We start from the raw sequence: 19,798 nt of genomic DNA on the forward strand, positions 1-19,798 counted from the left end.
GGCCAAGGCCACCCAGAGCTGTGTTTGCTCCGGGGCCGCCGGTGCGAGCTGTGGGGTTGCAACAAAACCTGCTGTTTGCAAGAGGTTGGCGGGACATCTTGTCCCCCCCAGGGCCCTGCTGAGTCAGGGACCGGCCCCGGGTGAAGGCAATGCAGGCAGGGGCTGCTGAGGGGCAGGGGGAGGTCCAGGGGGGGAGAGGAAAGGTGCAAGCTCAGCTCTCCCAGAGCCACGTGCCCCCAGGGGTGGGGTGGCGAGGGACAGGAGATGTGACCCCGCATCCCCTCCCATCCCTTGGCTGTGTCAGTAGGGGTAGGGTGCGACAGAGATGAGGAGGAGGAAGATGCTGGGTGCCCGCTGCCCACCCGGGGCCAACGCCTGCAGCTTGAGGCGGTGGGTGCCAGGGTCCTGCAGTGGGCGCAGGGTGGAGATGATGCCGCGGCCCCGCTCGGTGCGGAGGGTGAAGGGGCTGCCGGGCTCCCGCTCCAGCAGCGTGAAGATAGGGCGGTAGCGGAGGGCAGTGCCCGGGGCGAGGTGCACCACGTCACGGCCGGCGGCGATGCCGAGGGGCAGGGTGAGCAGCTGGTACTGCAGCACTGGGGGGCCAGCCGAGCCGCAGTCCGGGGTGCAGTGACCAACACACAGCCTGCACGAGAGCCAGGGGGGACATGGCCTGGTGTCAGGAGTGGCCAGGACACCTGGGTCCACAGTGCCGCAAGAAGGAGTGTGGGATGGGGAGCCCCGGCCCCACAGCACGACTCACCCAGGCCTGGAGCCTCTCTGGTACCCGGCCGGGCAGGGTGCATCGACACACTGGGCACCTCCACGGGTGTTGAAGCACATCTGGCTCGAGCCACACTGGATCGTGCCCTCCGTGCACTCATCCAAGTCTGCAGGCAGAGAGGGAACAGGTCCAAGGGTGCCAGGGTGCCCATGTGCCCCAGGCTGAAACAGGGATCAAACCCCAGCTCCGACACCTTCCCACCCCCTGCCTGGGGTCTCAGACACCGGGGCAGCGAGATGAAAGCGCCCAGGCTTGCAGCCCCAAAGGGATGACATCGAGGGCACCATGGGGTCTGGGTTCACACCCCGAAGGACACAGGTATCCCACCAGGGTGAGGGCATCACCCCCACACTGACCGTGGCAGGTCTTCCCGTTGGGCAGCAGCCGGTAGCCAGGGGGGCAGACACAGCGGTAGCTGCCCAGGCTGTTCCTGCACTTGTGCTGGCACTGATTCAGCATCTGGCACTCATCGAGGTCTGCGGGCGAGAGGGGGCGAAGCCAAGCGGGGAAGCATCGGTCCCTCTGGTGCCCACTGCCCTGGCACAGCCTGGGTCTCGCCTCCCCTTCCCAGCACAGCCAAGCCCGGGGAGAGCCCGACCCCGCAAACGGGTGCAAACAAAATGGGAGACGGGGCAGCAATGGGCAGAGGAGCTGCCTTTTGGGCACCAAGTGGCCTCCAAACTCCTTGCAAAGCCCTTCCCCGATATTCGCCCCATGCACACTCACCAGTGCAGGTGCCGTTCCTCTTGACGAAGCCCATGGGGCAGGGGGGGACCTGGGCACCCAGCCCCGCAGCCTTCGCTACCCGGCGGAGGGCGAGCTGGGTGTAGAAGGACCGTCCCCGTGGGCTGTTCGGCCCCAGCCAGTGCGGGGAGGGGTCCCAGGGGGTGTCCCGGGAGGTGCTGCCCGTCACGCCCCCTCCATCCACCCCCACTGTGCCACACTCGCTGCCCGGCAGCAGGGTCCTGCCGGGGGGGCACAGGCACTCGTAGGAGCCCCGCAGGTTGCGACACTCAAAGGTGCACGGCGGCGGAGACTGCAGGCACTCGTTTACATCTGATGGAGGAAAGACGGGGGAGTTGCAGCTGGACGGGGAAACTGAGGCTGGAGCAGGGCAGGGGAGAGACCGTGGCCACACGCCCTGTGCCCGAGGTAGTGTCCCTTGAGACTCCAGCTCGTACCCAAGCACGGCCAGCCAGCACCCAGCGAGCGGTAGCCGGGAGGGCAGACGCAGCGATATGTCCCTGCAGCGTTCTGGCAGAGCTGGTTGTAACGGCAGATGTGGGAGCCCTCGGTGCATTCGTCAATATCTGGGGAGTGGAGAGGGGACAGGGAGGTGGCACCGTGCAGCAGGTGCCCCTCGCCATCTTCATGCCCCCCTCGGGAAGGTCCGTACCAAGGCAGTACAGCTGCTGAGGGTCCACGATGAATCCCGGGGGGCACTGGTCTCTGTCGGCCCCTGGGAATCAAGTGGAGACGGCTGAGAAGGGACATGCCACTGCAGGGGCATGGCCTTTGCACCCTCACAGCCACCCGGGATCCCAGCATCTCCGTCCCCATCCCTGGGAGCCCCCTTGTTACCCGCATCAAGCGAGGCACGGAGCTGGAAGCGGAGCTCCTCCGAGGCCGGGTCAAAGGAGGCTTCGATGGCGCTGGCCCGGACGTGCTGCACCCGGGGGGGATGCGGGCCCGTGGAGGGGTCGTACACGATGGTGTGATTGCAGCGGGCACGGATGATGCGCCCATCCTGCAGGAAGCTCTGCACTGAGCCCCCTGAGAGCTGCCCCGCACCCGTCTGCACATAGCGCTCGCTGAAGTCCTGGGGAGAGGCGGGGGGGGATCAGACCATGGACCCCCCTCCGGCTCCCAGCACGGGAATCGTGGCCCCACGGGGAGAAGGGGCAGCACCGGTACCTGGAGCAGCACTGCAGCCTCGCCGATGCTCTCCGGCACAGAGCCGCTGATCACACTGTCCAGCAGCAGAATGCCGGTGGCATCCATGCCCCGGGCAAGGTGGGTGACCCGCAGGAGCTCCCCTGCCGGGGCGGGGGGGGGAGTGGTGAGCAGCAGCCCACGGCACCCCCAAATGCAGCTCCATCTCCAGCTTCGAAGCTCAGCCCAGCAGTGGGCTGAGCCCCCCGGGGATGGTGCATGGGGATGATGGAGCCTGAGCCGGGAAGGACCAGGCACCGCAGCCCCCGGCACGCCCGGGGCCCCTGGCATCCCTCACCTGTAGCAAACTCCAGCTGCGACGCGTGCTGGAAGGTGCCGCGGGTGAGCAGGAACCCGCTCCGGGCCTCCCTGCCAGCGTGTGCCAAGGACCAGTAAATGGGGGCGACGATGGCGACCAGCACCTGCATCAGCGGCCCTGGGGGGGGGGGAGAAAGGGTGTCACCCCGGAGCCAGCACCCCCCTAAGGGAGCACCCAAGCGCCCCGGTCCCCCCTCGCCCATAGGGCACAGCACAGACAAGGGTGCTGCTTTTGGGGGGAGAGGGTGGGGAGGGGGGAGAAATCTTTCCGCCAAGATTTTCACCTGACACAGGTCAAAATCATCCCTGGGGGGAGGGCGGGGGTGACGACCTACCCACAGCGGGTGGGATGCTGCCGATGCTGCTCTGGACGACGGCAGTGCCGGAGTGCGGGTCATCCAGCACGCTGGCTTCAAGGGCGGCAACGCCGAGCTCGTGGGCGTTGATGGCACCGACCAGGCTGCCCCGCACCCGGTGCGGCTCCCCTGGGGCAAAAGGGACAGGGGCAGCGGCATTGGGGCTGCTTTCCCATGGGAAAGTGGGGTGCTTCCCTGTCTCCCTTCTCAGTAATTTGTGTGTCAAGAAAAACCTCATTTTCTGGAGGTGAAGGCAGCCAGAGCAAGGCAGGCAGCGTCCCTGCTTGGCTGCAAGCACAGTCCCCAAAGACCCCGCGGGTCCGGGCAGCACGGTGCCACGTCGACAGGGGATGCTGCCAGTGTGGCCCTGTGCCTTTTGCTCACCGATGTGCACCAAAACCCCCCAAACCCTGCACTGTATCACCCCCCACGGTCCTGGCCCCAGCCCCAAGCTTTTAGTTGCTTCTCCTCCTGTGCGCCCAGCAGCAGAATGCCAGCAGCCGTGCAGAATGCACGCAGGGCACCCGGCGCTTCCTCCACGCTGCCGGCTGGCCTGGCCCCCTGCTCCCCAAGGTGCAGCAGGAGAGGATGTGCCTGTGCGTTTAGCAGAGCCCCTGGGAAATGGGAATTTAATCACAGGCAGCAAATGCAGGAAGGCTGGGGAGAGGCAAGCGGGGGTGCGGGCTGGCACATGGTGGCTGGTCGGGTAAGGGTTTGTCTGGGCTCAGACCTTCAGATGAGCAGTGGAAGAGACAGGAGAGGGCAAACCAGAGCGTGAATCAAGGGATTTAGAGCAAGCAAGGAAAGGCAATATCCCTCCAAACCACCGTGTAGGAGGTCTTACCCCAGGGTGTAACAGTGCTGCAGGCCCCCCAAGCCAGCCAGAAGCCCCACAAGCCCCAGGGCAGACACCCACCTTGGATGGCCAGGGAGACGTGGGCGACAGCGGACCCCAGGGCATTGCGAGCGAGGCAGGAGTAGCTGCCGGCATCACGGCGGCTGACGGCGGGCAGGAGTAGCGTGGCGTTGGGCAGGACGCGGGCACGGGGACCCTCGGGCAGCGGCTCCCCGTCCCGCTGCCACTCCACAGAAGGGGTGGGCTCCCCCGACACGGCACAGTGCAGCAGCACCCGCTGCCCGGCGTGCACCGCCACCACTCGCGGCGTCACCGCCACCGCAGGGGCACCTGGGCAGGGAGAGGGACGCGGGCAGCGCCGCAGCATCCCGGCGGTGCTGGGGCTGTTCCCCAGGGGTGGGGGGGAGTCCAGGGGGCTGGGGGGTTCCTCAAAAGGAGGGTGCAAAGGGGGGCAGCACTCACTCTGCAGGGCCAGGGTGACAACCTTTGCCGCCGTGCCCGCATCATTCTCTGCCACACACTGGTAGTGCCCTGCGTCAGCGCTCTGGTGGTACCAACGGTGTTAGCACCACGCTTGGCTTTGCTGTGAAAGATCTCCGAAACACGCCGGCACCCCCCAGACCCCACTCACCCCCACAGCACGGATGGCCAGGGAGCCGTTCTGCAGCTGGCGCAGGTGCCCACCGGCCACCACCAGCACCCCGTCCTTGCTCCAGCGGATGAGGGGTGCGGGGTGGCCCCGGGCATCGCAGTCGAGGAGGACATCACCCCCGGGGGGCTCCACCTGGTAGGTGCTGGGGTCCCCCCATATGATGGGTGCCTCTGGGGAAGGGAGAGGAGTGGCAGAGGAGGAGGGCTGGCTGGGCACCCCAGTTTCCCCACTGGCACCTACCTCTGACGGAGACAAAGGCTGTGGCTGTGATGGCACCGGCGCTGTTCTCGGCACGGCAAATGTAGGTCCCGCTGTCGGCGCGGGTGGCTGCCTCCCGCCACAGGGTGCTCCGGCCGCTCTGCCCCGACACGCCGTCTGTGGGGTGCAAAGCCCCCAAAAAGCACGGACAGGGACCAGCTGGTTATAACCCCACTCAGCCAGCCGTGCCAGCACCCCAGGGACCCCGAAAGGTGGAAAAAGGACAGGGATGGAGCCAGGATCACATCGTCCCCCTAAGCTCAGCATCCTCTGCCCCTCCGTCCACGGTCCCCCTGCCACGCACCGGTGACGGGCTGCCCATTGGCTGTCCAGGAGATGCGGGGCTGGGGGCTGCCCGCAGCAGCACACACCAGCTCCAGCCTCTCGCCCTGGCTCAGGGTGACGTCTTGGGGCAGGCGGGTGAAGGTGGGCAGGGTGTGGACAGAGAGGGAAAGCAAGCGGACGGCCCTCCCGGCCGAGTTCACTGCGGTGCAGGAATAGCTCCCGGCGTCCCCTTCCTGCACGGGGAAAGGGGGGAAGACAGGGTGGGGGCTCAGGCCTGGGGTTCGGCTGCAGCCCTGCCTCGCTGGGCCGCATCTCTGCTGGCTGTTGTGCACCCAAAAAGCCACAGCTCGGTCACAGCCACTTTTTCCAGCCCACGTTAGCAAACTCACCCTGGCCCAACCTGTCAGCCTGTTGCAAAGGACTGAACAGGGCTCCCTCTCTGCCAAATATTTTTGAAAGCAGCCAGGAAGTAGCTCGGCTAAGTGACACCTCGTCCTGCCAGCCCCAGCCCAGGGACATGGCAGGGTGCAGAACAACCTGGGCTTTCTTTGCAGCAGCAAGAGGCAATTGTTTTCCAGCTCTCTGACCTTACAGCTAGCTCGGCTGCAGGAGGGGATGGTGCTCACCTGGACATCCCAGAGCAGCAGCTCCCCAGAGGGCAGGACGGTGGCTTTCCCCCCGCCGCCCTGCACCGGGGCTCCCTCCCGGCTCCAAGACACGCGAGGCTCGGGGACGCCGCGGGCAGTGCAAGGCAGCAGCACCTCCAGCCCCTCCAGGACAGCCAGCTCTGCTGGGCCGGCTGCGATGACGGGGGGCACTGGATGGGGCGGGAGGGCAGGGACTCGCTCACACCTTGACAGCCACGTTTCACTGCAAGGTGTTGGGGAAGGAGCTCAGCAGAGGAGGGGGCGAGCGCTGGGGCCCCGCTCCTGCCTTACCTTGCACGATCAGCCTGGTCCTCCCCGCAGCGGTGCCTGAGGGGTTGCGAGCCACGCACAGGTAGGCGCCCGCGTCCCCTGGGGAGGCCTGGAGGATATGCAGCTGCCCGTTGGGGAGCACCTTCAGCCTGGGCTCTGCGGGGATGGGCAGGAATGAAGGGCAGGACGGGGCAGCGCGGCCACGCTGGGACGCAGATGGATGGTGTGCAGGGACTGCTTCGCCTACAGAAGTGTCCCTTTCTGGGGGGTCCCTGGGGAGTGGCTCCAGCAGCCGCTGCACCCACCTTGGATGGCAGCCAGGAGGACCCATGCATAGTGCCACCCAGTACCTTGCCGGGACGCCTACAACCTCCGGGCACCCAAATCTCCCCCCAGACAAAGGCTGGCAGGCAGCCTGGGTTCTGCCACCCTCCAGTGGGCTCCCGCTCACCTCCAGCGATGCTGACACCGTCCTTCTGCCAGGTGACCTCCGGCCGGGGGACCCCGGTTGCCTCGCAGGACAGCACCGTGCTGGTGTTGACCATCACCATCACCATGCCAGGCAGTGGCTTCAAGGCGGGGGGCTCTGCGAGCGGCAGGGAAGTATTGCTCACCGGGGCTCCCCCAAGGTGGTCCAAGGCACAGGGAGCGGGAGCCCCGAGAGCTGCGTGTACCATGCACCGTGAGCCGGAGGTGTTTTCGGGCTGTGCCAGCAGCGCTCCTCGCCGTGCAGGTGTAGCGGCCAGCATGTGCAGGCAGCACCTGCCTGATCTCCAGGGCCCCTGGGAAGACAAGGGGCAGAGGGGAGGCAGCGGGAGGGCTGGCAGGGACCCCCCGCCCCACCGGGGCTGCACCGCCCTGTGCCTGTACCTGTGGGCAGGAGGCGGTAGCCCCCTCCTCGGCTGCCCAGTTGAGCCCCCTCCTTGCTCCACGACACCGTGGGTGGGGGCACGCCAGAGGCATAGCAGGTGAGGACTGCGGGGGACAGCCGGGTGACAACCACGTCCGTAAGGTCATCGGCAATAGTGGGGGGCACTGGAGAGGCGGAGGGAGGGAGGTGAGCGGGGCTGCATGGAAATGCTGAAGGGGATCCCATCCCCATGCACATGGGCACAGGTATTTCTATTTCCCCCCTTGCCCAGTCCTCTAAAGGGGACCCAAGCCCAGGGGGGCTGGAGCACATCCCACATCATGCCCGAGGTGGTGACAGACCCCAGGAAAGCCACTCTCAGCAAGACCCACAGCCCCCACAAGCTCACCGTGGACGGACACGAGGAAGACCTTGCGTGCCTCTCCAGCAGCGTTGGTGGCGATGCACTCAAACCGCCCCTCGTCCTGGGGACCAGGGCTGGCGATGAGCAGCGACCCCGAGGACTGCAAGCTGCACGGGCAGCGCACGCGTTGGAGTCAGCCCCTGCCCCGTGGGGAGCAGCGAGAGGGGGCAAACCCCACCCTACTGCAGGACCCTTCGGCGGGCGAGGCGGCTGGTGCCGTGGGTACCTGTAGGTGCCGGGCGGGAGGTGCGGGTTCAGGGGGTGGCCGTCCTTCTCCCACCTGACGTGGGGCTCGGGGGATCCCCAGGTGTCACAGCCCAGCGCAGCCGGCCGCTGAGCCATCAGGGTGAGGTTGGAGGGCCCGGGGCCGATGGTGGGAGGCACTGCGGAAGGGCACGGCAGTGATGAGCAGAGGACAGCAGCACATCGTTGTACCGATGAGAGCAGCCCAGCAGTGGTGCGTTGAGCCAGGTGGGATCCCACTTGGTTCTTCTGCTTACCCAGGACGTGGAGGTCCAGGCCTCGCCGGTCGGAGCCAGCAGGGCTGGATGCCATGCAGAGGTAATAGCCTGAATCCTGGACCTGAACAGGGTTGATTTGCAGGGAGCCGCCTGGCAGGAGCTGCAGCCTGGGGAGGGGGAGCAAGGGAGCCCCATGGGGGTCTGCAACGCACGGGGATGCGTGGCTGGGAAGGTGGCACGTGTCTGCTGAGCTGGCGCAGGGACAGAGCACAGCCCTTCACGGCAGGACAGTGACAGTGATTTCTCTACTCCAAGCATGCCAAAACGCCTATTGATGTGGAAGGTGGCACGATCCGAGAGCCAGCTTTTGGTGCCACCAACTCGCAGACCCTCGGTACCTGTTGCTGCCACGGAGAGGCAGGAGCCGGCCGTCCTTCCGCCATGTCACCCGGGGCACGGGCCACCCCTCCGCCCAGCACGGCAGCACCGCCGAGCCGTTCAGCAGCACCCTCGCCTCCTTGGGGCCCGGCTGGATTTCCGGGGCCACTGCGGCAGCGCCCAGCCGGCACCACAGAAAATCAGAGACAAGGCTCAGGGAACGGAGCGTGTCAGCCCAGCCCAGCACTGGCTGGGCACCATCAAACCCTCCCTTCCCATTACCCCAACCTTAGGGCACCCCATTATATCGCACATCCCCGACCTAACAGGGACGGAGCTGGTGCTCACCACCAGCATCATTGCTCACCGTGAACCTCCACCTGGACACGCAGGCTGGTGTCCCCCAGTGCGTTGGGGACCCTGCAGCTGTACTTCCCGCCGTCCACCGCCCTCACGGCCCGGATCTGCAGGAAGCGCCCCTCGGCCAGGACCTGCCTGCGGTCATCCTCCTAACGCCCCGGGCGAGCCCCCGTCAGCAGCTCTCCCCGCATCACCCCCGCCACGAGCACGATGGGGCTGGTGAAGGTGCATCCCAGCCCCTGCCCGTGCACTGTCCCATCACACGTACCCGCAGTGGGGAGCCCTCCCAGTGCCACTCAATGTGGGGGGGTGGCACAGCATCCTCAGGGCACTCCAGGATGAGCTGTCCCCCTGCCGCAGCAGTGATGCTGTAGGTCTCTCCAACGCTCGCGATGCTGAGAGGTGCTGTGGGACGCATGCCGGTGGGTCAGGGGGTGCGACGTGGGTTGGGCACCCCCATACCCGTCCCCGTAAGTCATGCATAGCCCCCCACTCTGCAGAACCATCACACTGTGCTCCAGAACCCCGTTTGGAGGCTTGACAGCCCCCACCGCTCTCCCCATCCGCACCCCAGCCATCCCAAGGAGGGATGCAGGGGTCGCTCCAGCTCTCTGGTCCCCCGGAGCTCTGACCACCCCGCAGCACCCCCTGCTAGCACCCTCCTTGCTGCACCACTGGGGCCATGCTACCTTGGATGCTGACATGGAAGGTCCTGCTGTCCTCCCCAGCAGGGCTAGTGGCCAGGCAGGTGTACAAGCCAGCGTCGGCCACCTACGCAAAGCCAGGAGAGGGAAAAATTGAGGCATCAAAAGAAAATGGAGGTGGGGAGAAGAAAGAGGAGCCCCTACCTTAGTGGTCTCGATGTGGAGGGTGCTCTCATTCCCCGACACGAGCCAGGGCCCTGCCAGCAGCCGCCCATCCTTCTCCCAGGTTACAGTGGGCATGGGGACACCCGTCACCAGACACGTCAGCTCTAGAGGGGTGCCCACGGTGATGGACAACTCGGTGGGATGGAGGGCAGCCTCGACTCGGGGCGGCTCTGCAAGGTGCACGGCACAGCGGGTGGGCTTATCCCCTCATTGCTCCCAAAAAATTGGCCGTCTGTCCCTCCCAAATCCCCAGGGGCAGACACGCACCCGTCACCAGGAGGTGGAAGGCTTTGCTGGCCTCCCCCACCTCGTTCACCACCAGGCAGGAGTACACCCCCGCATCGGCTGGCCCCACGGCCACTAGGCTCAGCCATGGGCCGCCTGGCACCTGGTTGCTCTGCCGTGCCAGGGGCTCGCCGTCCTTCAGCCAGGTCACCGCCGGTGCTGGGGACCCGGTGGCTTCGCAGGTGAGGGTGACGTCGGAGCCCTCGGCCACCATCTGTTCCTCGCTGCTCTCTGGACTCTCCAGGACAGGGGGCACTGGGGAGGGGTTTGGCGATTCCCCAGTGTCCTGTGAGCACCCAGAGGTGGCTCAGCCTCTCTGCAGGGTGCTCTGGGACTGCTTTTAGGCAGGTCCCACCTTGCTCTGTCCTCCCCGAGCCCACCCCGGCGGCCGAGGGCCGGCTCAGGACCCTGCTTAGAAACAGAGCTGCAAAGCACGACGTATGCTCTGCCAGCAAAACTGGTGCTTGGGTGCCCCCGCGCTCTGCTCTCCCCAGACCCCCAGCTGCCCTGTACCCCGTATCTGCAGGACGAAGCTGCGATCGGCCACCCCTGCCTGGCTGGAGGCGATGCAGGTGTAGAGCCCAGCGTCGGAGACCTGTGCCTGGGAGATCCTACCCCATGGAGTGGGGCATGGGGATGGGGAGGAGACATCAGCTCCAGGTCCCCCACCACCACCCAAGGTCTCCACACTGACATGCAGCCACCTTCGGGGTGCAGCTGTGGCCATCCCAGCACGCAAACCTGGGTACCAGCCCCAAAGCCTGCGGCCGAGCATCGCTCTAGGGTCGCTTCTTACCGGAGGACGTGCCCGGCCGAGAACAGGGTGACGCGGGGGGAGAGGCGCAGGGGCAGCCCGTCCTTCAGCCAGATCACGTGCAGTGGAGGGGAACCCCGCGCTCGGCACTCCAGTGTCACTGCCGTGGACAGGACGCCACGGACCACCTCCGAGTCGTCAGCACCTCTCTCGATGGTGGGGGGGACTGGGCAAGGGGACAGAGGTGTTGACTGGGCTGTCGGGGGTGGGTGGCCCCGGTGCTGCCCCGTGGGCCCCAGCCCCGCTCACCCAGCACGCTCAACGTGTGCAGCCGTGCGTCTTCGCCCACGCTGTTTTGGGCCAGGCAGGTGTATGCCCCCGAGTCGGCGGCTTGGAGCCCCTCAAGGAGTAGGGAGCTGCCGTCCAGGGACATCCTGGGCAGGGAGAATGGGACAGTGACCAGCATGTCCATCCCTAAGTGCCCATGGGGCAGAGATGCTCTGTGCTTGGTTACAACCCAGGCTGCAGATTTTGCGGTGGGCTGCAAGGCCGGCAGAGGAGCTGGGACCCTGCCAGGGTGAGAGTGACCATGCCAAGGCTGCAGCACCATCCAGGACACCAGGGCTTAACCCTGGACCATGCCCCTCAACAAGCAGCTGGGATAGACTCATCCCAGCCCAAGCAGGGAGACAGGGAAGAAGCAGCAGAGCTCAGCCCGCCTTGCACTGCTCTTTTGCACATGGGGAAACTGAGGCACAGACAGGGCTGTGCCATGGCTAGCCCGTGGGGTGGTTCCCCCCACCCCAGACTCACCGGGCGCGCGAAGGGGGCTGCAGCTCCAGAGGCCGCCCATCCTTCAGCCAGGAGATCTGGGGGGTGGGCTGCCCCTCCGCCCGGCACTCCAGCCTCACCCCTCTGCCCTCCAGCACGCTGTGCTCACTGGGGACCCCCGCGCTGGCGATCCGGGGTGCCGCTGCACCGAGAAGAGAGGGAGGCTGAGGAAGAGGAGGGGGAGGAAGGCTCCCCTGGGAGGGAGAGCCTGCGGGGACCCCCGCCGCCCTGGGGAAGCCCTACCTCGCACCAGCACCATGAAGTCCTTGCGCATCTCGGCACCCGGGCCCCGTGCCAGGCAAGTGTATCGGCCCTGGTGGAAGGGCTGCAGGGGGCTGAGCTGGAGCTGCCCCCCCCCAGACACCAGGCCCTGCTCCGGGCTGCTCTCTGCGAGGAGACGGGGCAAAGGGGGCTGCAGCAGCGCTCCTCCGCCAAGCCCTCCCCAGGCACCTGGTCACACTCCCTCCTTCCCACCCCCAGGACCCAGATTTGGGGACTTGGTTAAAGCGGAGGTCGGGGCTCTGCAGAGCAGAGTGTTTGCACCGTGCATTGCTGGAGCTTTGCAGGAGAAAAGAGGCACTGGTCTGGGGGCAAACCCCCGTTCCAGCAGGTAGCCCAAGGGCTGGTACTCAGAGAGCTCACCCCCCCATCTCCATCACATCCCATGCCCACATCCCATTGTTTCAGCCTCAGGAACAAATCTGAGGCCTCTTAAAAACATGCAGGGAAAATGCCAGCCCCTCCGTGCTCTGCCTCCTCCCCTGTGGCACCCTGCAGTTCTCTTGCAGCAGGATTAGAAATGGGGAAACTGAGGCAGGACTGCTTCAGGCGGGGTGGTGGTAAGGCTCGGGGTGGCAGCCTGGCACAGCGTCCCCCTGTGCACATACCCAGCGGGCTCCCGTCCTTCAGCCAGGTGACAGTGGGCGCGGGCACACCGGTGACTCGGCAGGTCAGGACGAGGAGGCTCCCCATGTCAGCATCCAGCGTCTCCTGCTGCGGGTCCTCGATGCCGGGGGGCCCTGGGGAGGAGGAGCGGGGATGGGATCTGTGAGCAGGAACGCACAGACCAGGGTTTGCCGTCAGCTCCTCGGCGTGCGCTCGGAGGGCAGAGCTCCTGGCCGAGCCCTCGCCACTTACCATGGACGGCGAGGATGAAGCGCTTCTCGTCCCAGCCGGCCGCGTTCAGTGCCACGCACGTGTACGTGCCCGAGCTGGAAAGCTGCAGGCGAGGGAGCTGCAGCACCCGCGAGCCTGGAAGAAGTGGAGAGCAGGGAGTCAGGGCAGGCTGGAGCCAGGACCGAGTCCAGGCCACCGTGCCGGCAAGCTGACCCGTCCCCCAGCAGCTGGCCAAGCTCCATGCAAGAGGTGTCTGACCATCAAAGTCTCTCTTTGAGGTCCGAGGCCTCACTGTGCAGAGCAGAGAAGGGTGCTGAGCTCCCGGGGAGCAGCAGCACAGAGTTTGCAGGATGCAACCTTGGTCCTTTCCAGAAGGGATCGCTCGGCAGTATGTCGTTAGCGTGTGGTTATGGCTGAAAGTCTGAGCTCGAGTCCCGCAAGCGGCATCCAGAAGGGCAGGTTAGGGGAGTTAGAGCCCACCATCGAGAGCCGGTGGCCGTGCCAAGCCCTGGGGGACAGGCTGTCATCCTTCTTCATCCCAACATACCTGGGGTGACGGTCACCTCCTCGCCGAGTCGCAGGACACGGCCATCCTTGTACCAGGTGATGTCTGCAGCGGGGTGGGACTGGACATCACACACCAGCGAGATGCTGCCATTGACGATGCCGTTGATGCTTTCAGGGTTTGCACCCATGATCTGGGGTGCTTCTGCTCCGGCACACCCCAAAAGACAGTGCCAGAGGGGAACCATCACTGTGGAGGCCGAGCTCTCCCCAGGAGGAAACGCGCACCGAGCATCTCGGCTGCTTGGAGCGTGCCGGCACATCGACCTCCTCGCACGGGAAGAGCATGACAAGCACGGGGGGACAGAGGCAGCCACGCGGTCCAGGGGCCACGTAAGACTCCAGCTGGCAGAGGAGGAGGAGGAGGAGGAGGAGGGTAAATCAGCGACCTGGGGAACGGTCGCTGGGGATGCCTTACCCTGCACGGCAAGGGCAAAGTGCTTCTCGGCTGACCCGGCCGGGTTCTCGGCCACGCACGTGTAGCTGCCAGCGTCACCCGCCTCCACCGCGGCCACCTGCAAAGGGGGAGCAGAGCCTCGCTGAGGGCTGCCCCGAGCTGGGAAGCTGCTGGGGCTCCCACGGGGACCTTGGCACCTGACAAGACCAGGGCAGCCTCCTCCTTGGGGAGGGAAGAGTGCCCTGTCCCCTCCACCTGTCCCCTCCCCTCCCAGCACAGCCACCCTGCCCAGGGGTACACCGACCTGCAGGACCGTGCCGCCTTCCAGGAGCTGGTGCCGTGGGCTGACCACAACGGGGACATTGTTCCAGAGCCAGGTCACCGTGGGCACCGGGTGCCCGGTGGCTTCACATTTGAAGTGGACGGTGCCATTGATGGTGGCTGTCACCTCCTCAGCCAGGTCCTCCACGCCACCGTGGATGGCCGGGGCGGCTGGAAGCAGGCTGTTACGGGGCTGCCACGCACCTCCGTCCACTCCTCTCCCCGGCCCCGTACTCACTCAGCACCTCCAGCTCGTAGTGCAGGCGGTCCTGTCCCGCCGCGTTGGCCGCCTCGCAGGTGTACCTGCCCGCGTCCTCCTCCCGCACCGCGGGCAGCTGCAGCACCCGGCCCCCTGCGGCACAGGGCAGGGTTGGGGCAGGGGACAGCTCTGCAGGGGGTCAGAGCGTCCCCTCCAACCTCGCTGTGCACAGACCCCTATGCAGCCCCAGTGACCACGCAGGTCCCACGGGTGCTGTGCATGCTGGCAGGAGCAAGGGGACAGGATCCAACCTCCTCCATGCTACGGATGCTCTCAACCCACAAAGCTGCTGCAGGAAACCTCTCCCAAACCCCACAGTGAGGGTCCATGCCCATTACCTAGCAGCATCAGCACCCCCGGGCTGGGGGAGAGGGGCTCCCCGTCCTTGTACCAGGTGAGCCGGGGGGGTGGGATGGCACTGGTGTCGCAGTAGAGCGCAGTGGGCTGGTTGAGGATGGCCTGCCGGTGCTCCGTCACCTCCCCGTCCTGGTCTTCCTCACGGTAGAAGATCTCAAGGGCTTCGCTGAGGCTTGTCTGCTGCTGGAAGAGGGGCGGCACTGTGGGGACAGGCTGTGGTCAGCTGTGGGGAATGGGGACTCGCACCCCCAGGTGCAACCAGAGCATCTGCCCAGGCCTGACCAGGGCCAAGGAGATGTCCATCTTCCAGCAGATACAAACCCTCTTCCTGCTCAACCTGCTCTGCTCCCATGAAGGAACCCCACTAAGGACCCATCCTCTTGCTGAGACACCCACCGCTCCAGGCACTGGCCCAGGGCTCACCTTGGACATGCACAATGAAGTCCCTGTTGTCTTCACCCACAGCGTTGGTGGCCACGCAGGTGTAGTGCCCCGAATCAGAGACGCCAGCTGGTTTGATCTGAAGGACCTGCCCCTCGCTAAGGATCTGGAGGTGGCCGGTGCTTTCCAGGAGCTGCACAGGGACCCCAGCCCCAAGGCAGGGAAGAAACAGAAGGACAGGAGGAGGATTACACACCCAGGAGTGGGACAGAGCCCAACCAGTCATATAAAAGATATCTTCCCACTCCATCCATCTGGCAGGGTCCCCAAAACCAGCAGCTCCTCCCTGGTTGCAGCTAGGACCTCACCTGCTTGTCCTTGTACCACCGGATGGTTGGCTCAGGCACAGCCCAGGTCTCGCACTCCAGCATCACCGTGCTGTTGACCCTGGCTTTTACCTCTTTCATGGCAAATTGCCCCAAAGGGTCATCTCTGGCAATCCAAGGAGGAACTAGTGGTGAGAGACGACACAGCTGGGATGAGAGAAGAGCCCCCAAAGCTCTTGCTCTGCCCTAATCAGCACCTTGGGGTGCTGCTGGCACCCTCAGACAGACCCCTTTGCCCTCCCCAGGGTAGACCAGAGACTTTTTGGGGCCACATGCTGATATGTGCGTGATGAGCACCAGCTACAAGAGGTGCAGCTCCCCGGAGTGAAGGCACGGGAAGGGAAGGAAGGGGCACTGGCCCGGTTACATTGGTGGGGTCGCTTCAGGAATTAGGAAGGACATGGAGAGCTCCCGCACCCAGGACCTTCACGGAGTAGTTCTTCACAGCCTCCCCAGCCTCGTTGGCCACGATGCAGCTGTATGTGCCCGTGTCCTCTTCCTGGGCATTCAGGATCTGCAGCCCATGGCCACCTGGGCAAAGGGGGTCTCCTCAGAGGGTCGCCACTCACAGCCACAGCTGTCTATCCCCATGCAGCACAAGAAGGCATCTTAAGAGACCTGCTGATCACCTGCAAGCCTGACTTGAGTGGGTCTAATGCTCTTCTAGAGCCCAATTTCCAGGCCTACAAAAACCAGTGCTGTCTCTCTGATGCTGCCAAGGAGGCTCTAGCTATTATCAGATGATGGGGCACTTGAAAGAGCAGCATCCACCTGATGGCCTGAGCCCCTCGGGTCCTGCAGGACAATGACTTCTCACCATCCCACTGCCCTGGACCGCAGTCAGACCCAGAAAAGGCCCCACTCCCCCGGGCATGCAGCAAGGAGCCACCATGGTCATGCAGAGCCAGTGGACACCAGCACAGTACCAGGGAGCAGGTGGACGTTTCTAGATGCTTTGAGGGGAACCTCGTCCTTGAGCCAGGTGATGTTGGGAGATGGGTATGCCAGAGCCTCGCAGACCAGAGAGATGGGGTTGTTGATGATCACTGTGACTTCTTCTGTGGTGGCATCACGGGCATCTCCAGCAGAGGTAGGACTGGCTGCAGACACACGTTTGCATGGCAGATCAGCATTAGCACCCACTTAGGCTTCCTGATGCTTCATCCCCCCACCAGAGAGCATGATCCAAGTTCAGGGAGTTAGACTGGATCACAGCATGTGAAATGCACAGCACGCACAGCACAAGCCCAGCTTCAGACTCTGCCCTCCAAAAGCACAGGGCACACAGAGGATGCTTTCCCCCTTCCCACCAGCCACCATCAGAGATGGATCCTGCACTAGATGGGCCCTTTATGCCCATCCAGGAGGTCTGACGAAGGCTTTGGGGCAGGTCCAGGACCTCATGCCATGCTGCTGGCAGTAGGGTTCAAGAATCCTCACCACCTACCCGGGCCAGGAAATTAAAAAGCCCTCTAAGTCCATGTCCCCTGCTCACACCCAAGACTTCGCCTCCATGCAAAGGCATCTCATACCCAAAACATCTAGCAGGTAGTGCTTGGTTTGATTTGCCACAGAGCTGGAGGCCACGCAGGAGTAGCGGCCAGCGTCAGACAGGGAGGCTCGGGGGATGTGGAGCACGGAGCCATCAGGGGAGATGGAGAAGGTGTCTCCACTGGGCAGAGGGTGGCCGTCTTTCAGCCAGCTGATCTTAGGCTGGGGGTTGCCTGTGCAGGGTGGAAAGCAGGTTTTGGCCTTCGTGCAAAGTTTTTCCATGCATGCAGCCTGATCGGGGTCACCGCACTGAAGCTTTTCTGGGAAGAAGGGACATCAGCCCAAATCCAAAATTATCATGATCTGGATCAGCTTTTTAGAGGCTGCTGGATGAGCCAGCAAGAAGAAAGAAAACTGTCTTGAGTAGGAGGTGATTAATTATTCCCATCACTAAAGGAGAAACCAGATTAGAGGAATTTTCGCTCGGTTTGGGAAAGATTGGAGCTTACGTCGTGGAACAAGCTCCCTGCGTGGGCGTCCCCTCCCCAGCGCTTCCCGGACAGCCCAACTGCAAAGCCAGGAACTATCCCAAAAAAGCTCTTCAGACGATTTCAGCTATTTTCATGTCATCGACTGGAGCTGTCCATTTGCTCCACGCCCCAAAGGGAGACTCAGGTCCCTGAGCCTCATTCCCCCACTGGCTTACACCACTTCCACTCCCCATGTGATGTTCACCTGCAGCCAGGCAGGACCAGGTGACAGGGTGGCCCTCGGGCACTTTGATGGTCTCTTCTTCACCTGCGTTCTCAATGTGGGGAGGAACTAGGAACACAAACCACCGGGGACCTCAGCAGCCGGCCAGCTTCGCCGAGCCTCCGAGCTCACATGCTAAGGCATGAAGGACTCCAGCACTGCAGCTCCCACCATGCCCAGTCTTAACTCATGACTGTCCCTGCAAGGGTGCAGCTCTGAAATCCCACCAGGAATCCTGCAGCAGATGGAGGACTCCTCCTTACCTAGGACCTCCACGTGGAAATGCCTCCTGGCCTCCCCAGCTACATTGCTGGCCAGGCAGGAATAATGGCCAGCATCCTGGGCTCGTGCACGGGAGAGCCTCAGCAGCCAGCCCCCTGGAAGCACAGAGCCGAGAGGTCTCAGGGCCCTGATCCAGGCACCAGCCCATCCCAGCAGCCTTCCTGCAGGGCTGGAGCTCTGCGGCATTTAAACCCATCGGCGCTGGGGCAAAATGAGTTCCCAAAGCTCCCACCTCTCACAGAATCCATGCCTCATCCCTGACCTGAAAGCATATGTATGTGCTTGCTGGGGGTGACGGGAGAGCCGTCCCAGGACCAGGTGACTGTGGGCAGGGGAATGCCAGTGGCCTCGCAAGTCAGTGTCAGGGCTCTGTGCAGAGACACACTGACATTGGTTGTTGATCCTGATCCTTGAATGAACTCAGGAGGAACTGGGGAGACAGAAAAGGATGGACATCCATTTGCAAAGCAGCCACCGAGACAGCAGAGGAGCAAGGCAAAGGGGGCAAACTGAGTAAACCCGGCTTGTTCCCACCCTCCTGCTCATACAGTTTGAGGACACAAGCCCAGAAGGACCATTAGCACCATCTGAAGTTGTCGGCCTTGAAGGTGTTATGGCACAGGTGACCCACAGCAAGTATATGCCACCTACCTGCACCCCAAGCCCATGCTAAAAGCTGGCCACACACCCTGAGCCACCTCAGGCCTCTTCCAGCTCAAGTGCTTGGTACCTTGACCCATGACGTTTCCCCAAATCCTTGAAAGTAGATAACTTTATAAAGTACGAGATGGTCTGCTCTGAAGACCCTGGAAAGACTCCTGCCTGATGGAGCCAGTTCTACAGCTATGTTGCCTGGAGCATCCCACTTCCGACCCAAGACCTTCTATGTGCTGGGTTGTCCAAGATCTGCTCCGTGTCAGGTTGATCTCTGTGCTTATGCTGCATTGAACGTGCAGTGGGACATCACCGCCCTCCTGAGCCTGCTTGCATCCACGTCCCCCAGCCACCAGCCCCGTCCCGCACCCTTACCGTGCACTGCAACGTCAAACTCCCTCTGCTCCTGCCCCGCCACGCTTGCCACCAGGCAAGCGTAGCGTCCTGCGTGGGCCACCTCCGCCTTGGGGATGCGCAGCTGCTTCCCCTGCTCCGTAAGCAGGAGTCCATCCCCGCCGGCCACAGGCTGCCCGTCCTTCACCCACGTCACTGTGAGCGGTGGCGTCCCCACGGCCTCGCACTCCAAAACCGTCTCACCAGCCTTGATGACAGAAACCTTCCTCGGGGCTTTGCTGCTGCCCTGGATCCTCCGCAGTGCTGCAGGAAGAGGGACACGGGGTGGGGGCGATGCTGTAGCAGCTCCCTTGGCCGTACGCAAGCGGATATACAAACACCATCGGTGCGGATGGCGGCAGCAGGAGGGTGAAGCAAACGTGAGCCGGTGCGACTAGTGCAGTTGGGCTGCTGGAGTGAAAACCAGCTGCACTCAGCTTGGAGCCAAGAGGAAACCTGGAGGTGCAAAGCTAACCCAGCTAGCAGCATCCTTTCCCAAACACCCAAGGCAGCGGGCAATGGCGGTGAACTTTTGGGTCCAGCTGGACCTTGCATTGAGAGATATCATGTCACCCCTCCACTTCAGTCACCCCCACAGGTCCTCTGTGTCTCTGGAGCCCCCCAGCTCACCATGATGCACCTCCAGGCGATGCTCCTTGCTGCTGCTGCCGGCGGCATTTCTGCACTCGCAGGTGTACGTCCCCTTGTCCACCAGCCGTACCTTCTCGATGTAGAGCATCTTCCCTCCTGTGGACACCAGCTTCAGGCTCCCGGGGTGGTCAGAGAGGGGCTCACCTGCCGGGAAGCGGACAACAGCCTCTCTCAGATTCCCAGCAGGACCAGTTCCCACCCAGAAGCTGGACACTGCCCAGCATAA

General features: G+C 64.0%; 1 protein-coding gene across 1 annotated transcript in view; it reads right to left on the reverse strand.

Annotated features, from left to right (window-relative positions):
* Positions 1–197: 197 nt before the first annotated feature.
* The window catches only part of LOC140661214 (hemicentin-2-like), a 37,057-nt gene continuing 17,456 nt past the window's right edge, over positions 198–19,798 (reverse strand). The window contains exons 27-69 of the mRNA XM_072883033.1: positions 19,552–19,711; positions 18,904–19,185; positions 18,137–18,304; positions 17,856–17,969; positions 17,575–17,661; positions 16,881–17,072; positions 16,275–16,448; positions 15,766–15,879; positions 15,331–15,473; positions 15,005–15,155; positions 14,563–14,781; positions 14,204–14,317; positions 13,949–14,136; positions 13,637–13,762; positions 9,965–9,995; positions 9,677–9,867; positions 9,518–9,599; positions 9,097–9,233; positions 8,836–8,977; positions 8,489–8,636; positions 8,130–8,257; positions 7,856–8,012; positions 7,615–7,736; positions 7,226–7,390; positions 7,030–7,137; positions 6,807–6,941; positions 6,377–6,511; positions 6,065–6,255; positions 5,458–5,671; positions 5,136–5,270; positions 4,875–5,065; positions 4,706–4,787; positions 4,304–4,573; positions 3,367–3,516; positions 3,012–3,149; positions 2,696–2,817; positions 2,363–2,600; positions 2,178–2,240; positions 1,963–2,091; positions 1,508–1,837; positions 1,138–1,257; positions 761–887; positions 198–643 (exon numbers count right to left, since the gene is read on the reverse strand). Coding sequence (XP_072739134.1) covers positions 301–643; positions 761–887; positions 1,138–1,257; positions 1,508–1,837; positions 1,963–2,091; positions 2,178–2,240; positions 2,363–2,600; positions 2,696–2,817; positions 3,012–3,149; positions 3,367–3,516; positions 4,304–4,573; positions 4,706–4,787; positions 4,875–5,065; positions 5,136–5,270; positions 5,458–5,671; positions 6,065–6,255; positions 6,377–6,511; positions 6,807–6,941; positions 7,030–7,137; positions 7,226–7,390; positions 7,615–7,736; positions 7,856–8,012; positions 8,130–8,257; positions 8,489–8,636; positions 8,836–8,977; positions 9,097–9,233; positions 9,518–9,599; positions 9,677–9,867; positions 9,965–9,995; positions 13,637–13,762; positions 13,949–14,136; positions 14,204–14,317; positions 14,563–14,781; positions 15,005–15,155; positions 15,331–15,473; positions 15,766–15,879; positions 16,275–16,448; positions 16,881–17,072; positions 17,575–17,661; positions 17,856–17,969; positions 18,137–18,304; positions 18,904–19,185; positions 19,552–19,711 — 6,756 coding nt within the window. The 3' untranslated portion in view covers positions 198–300. The remainder of the gene's footprint in view (positions 644–760; positions 888–1,137; positions 1,258–1,507; positions 1,838–1,962; positions 2,092–2,177; positions 2,241–2,362; positions 2,601–2,695; positions 2,818–3,011; positions 3,150–3,366; positions 3,517–4,303; positions 4,574–4,705; positions 4,788–4,874; positions 5,066–5,135; positions 5,271–5,457; positions 5,672–6,064; positions 6,256–6,376; positions 6,512–6,806; positions 6,942–7,029; positions 7,138–7,225; positions 7,391–7,614; positions 7,737–7,855; positions 8,013–8,129; positions 8,258–8,488; positions 8,637–8,835; positions 8,978–9,096; positions 9,234–9,517; positions 9,600–9,676; positions 9,868–9,964; positions 9,996–13,636; positions 13,763–13,948; positions 14,137–14,203; positions 14,318–14,562; positions 14,782–15,004; positions 15,156–15,330; positions 15,474–15,765; positions 15,880–16,274; positions 16,449–16,880; positions 17,073–17,574; positions 17,662–17,855; positions 17,970–18,136; positions 18,305–18,903; positions 19,186–19,551; positions 19,712–19,798) is intronic.

The sequence above is a fragment of the Ciconia boyciana genome, chromosome 18, assembly GCF_034638445.1.
Source record: "Ciconia boyciana chromosome 18, ASM3463844v1, whole genome shotgun sequence".
Classification (NCBI taxonomy): Eukaryota; Metazoa; Chordata; class Aves; order Ciconiiformes; family Ciconiidae; genus Ciconia; species Ciconia boyciana.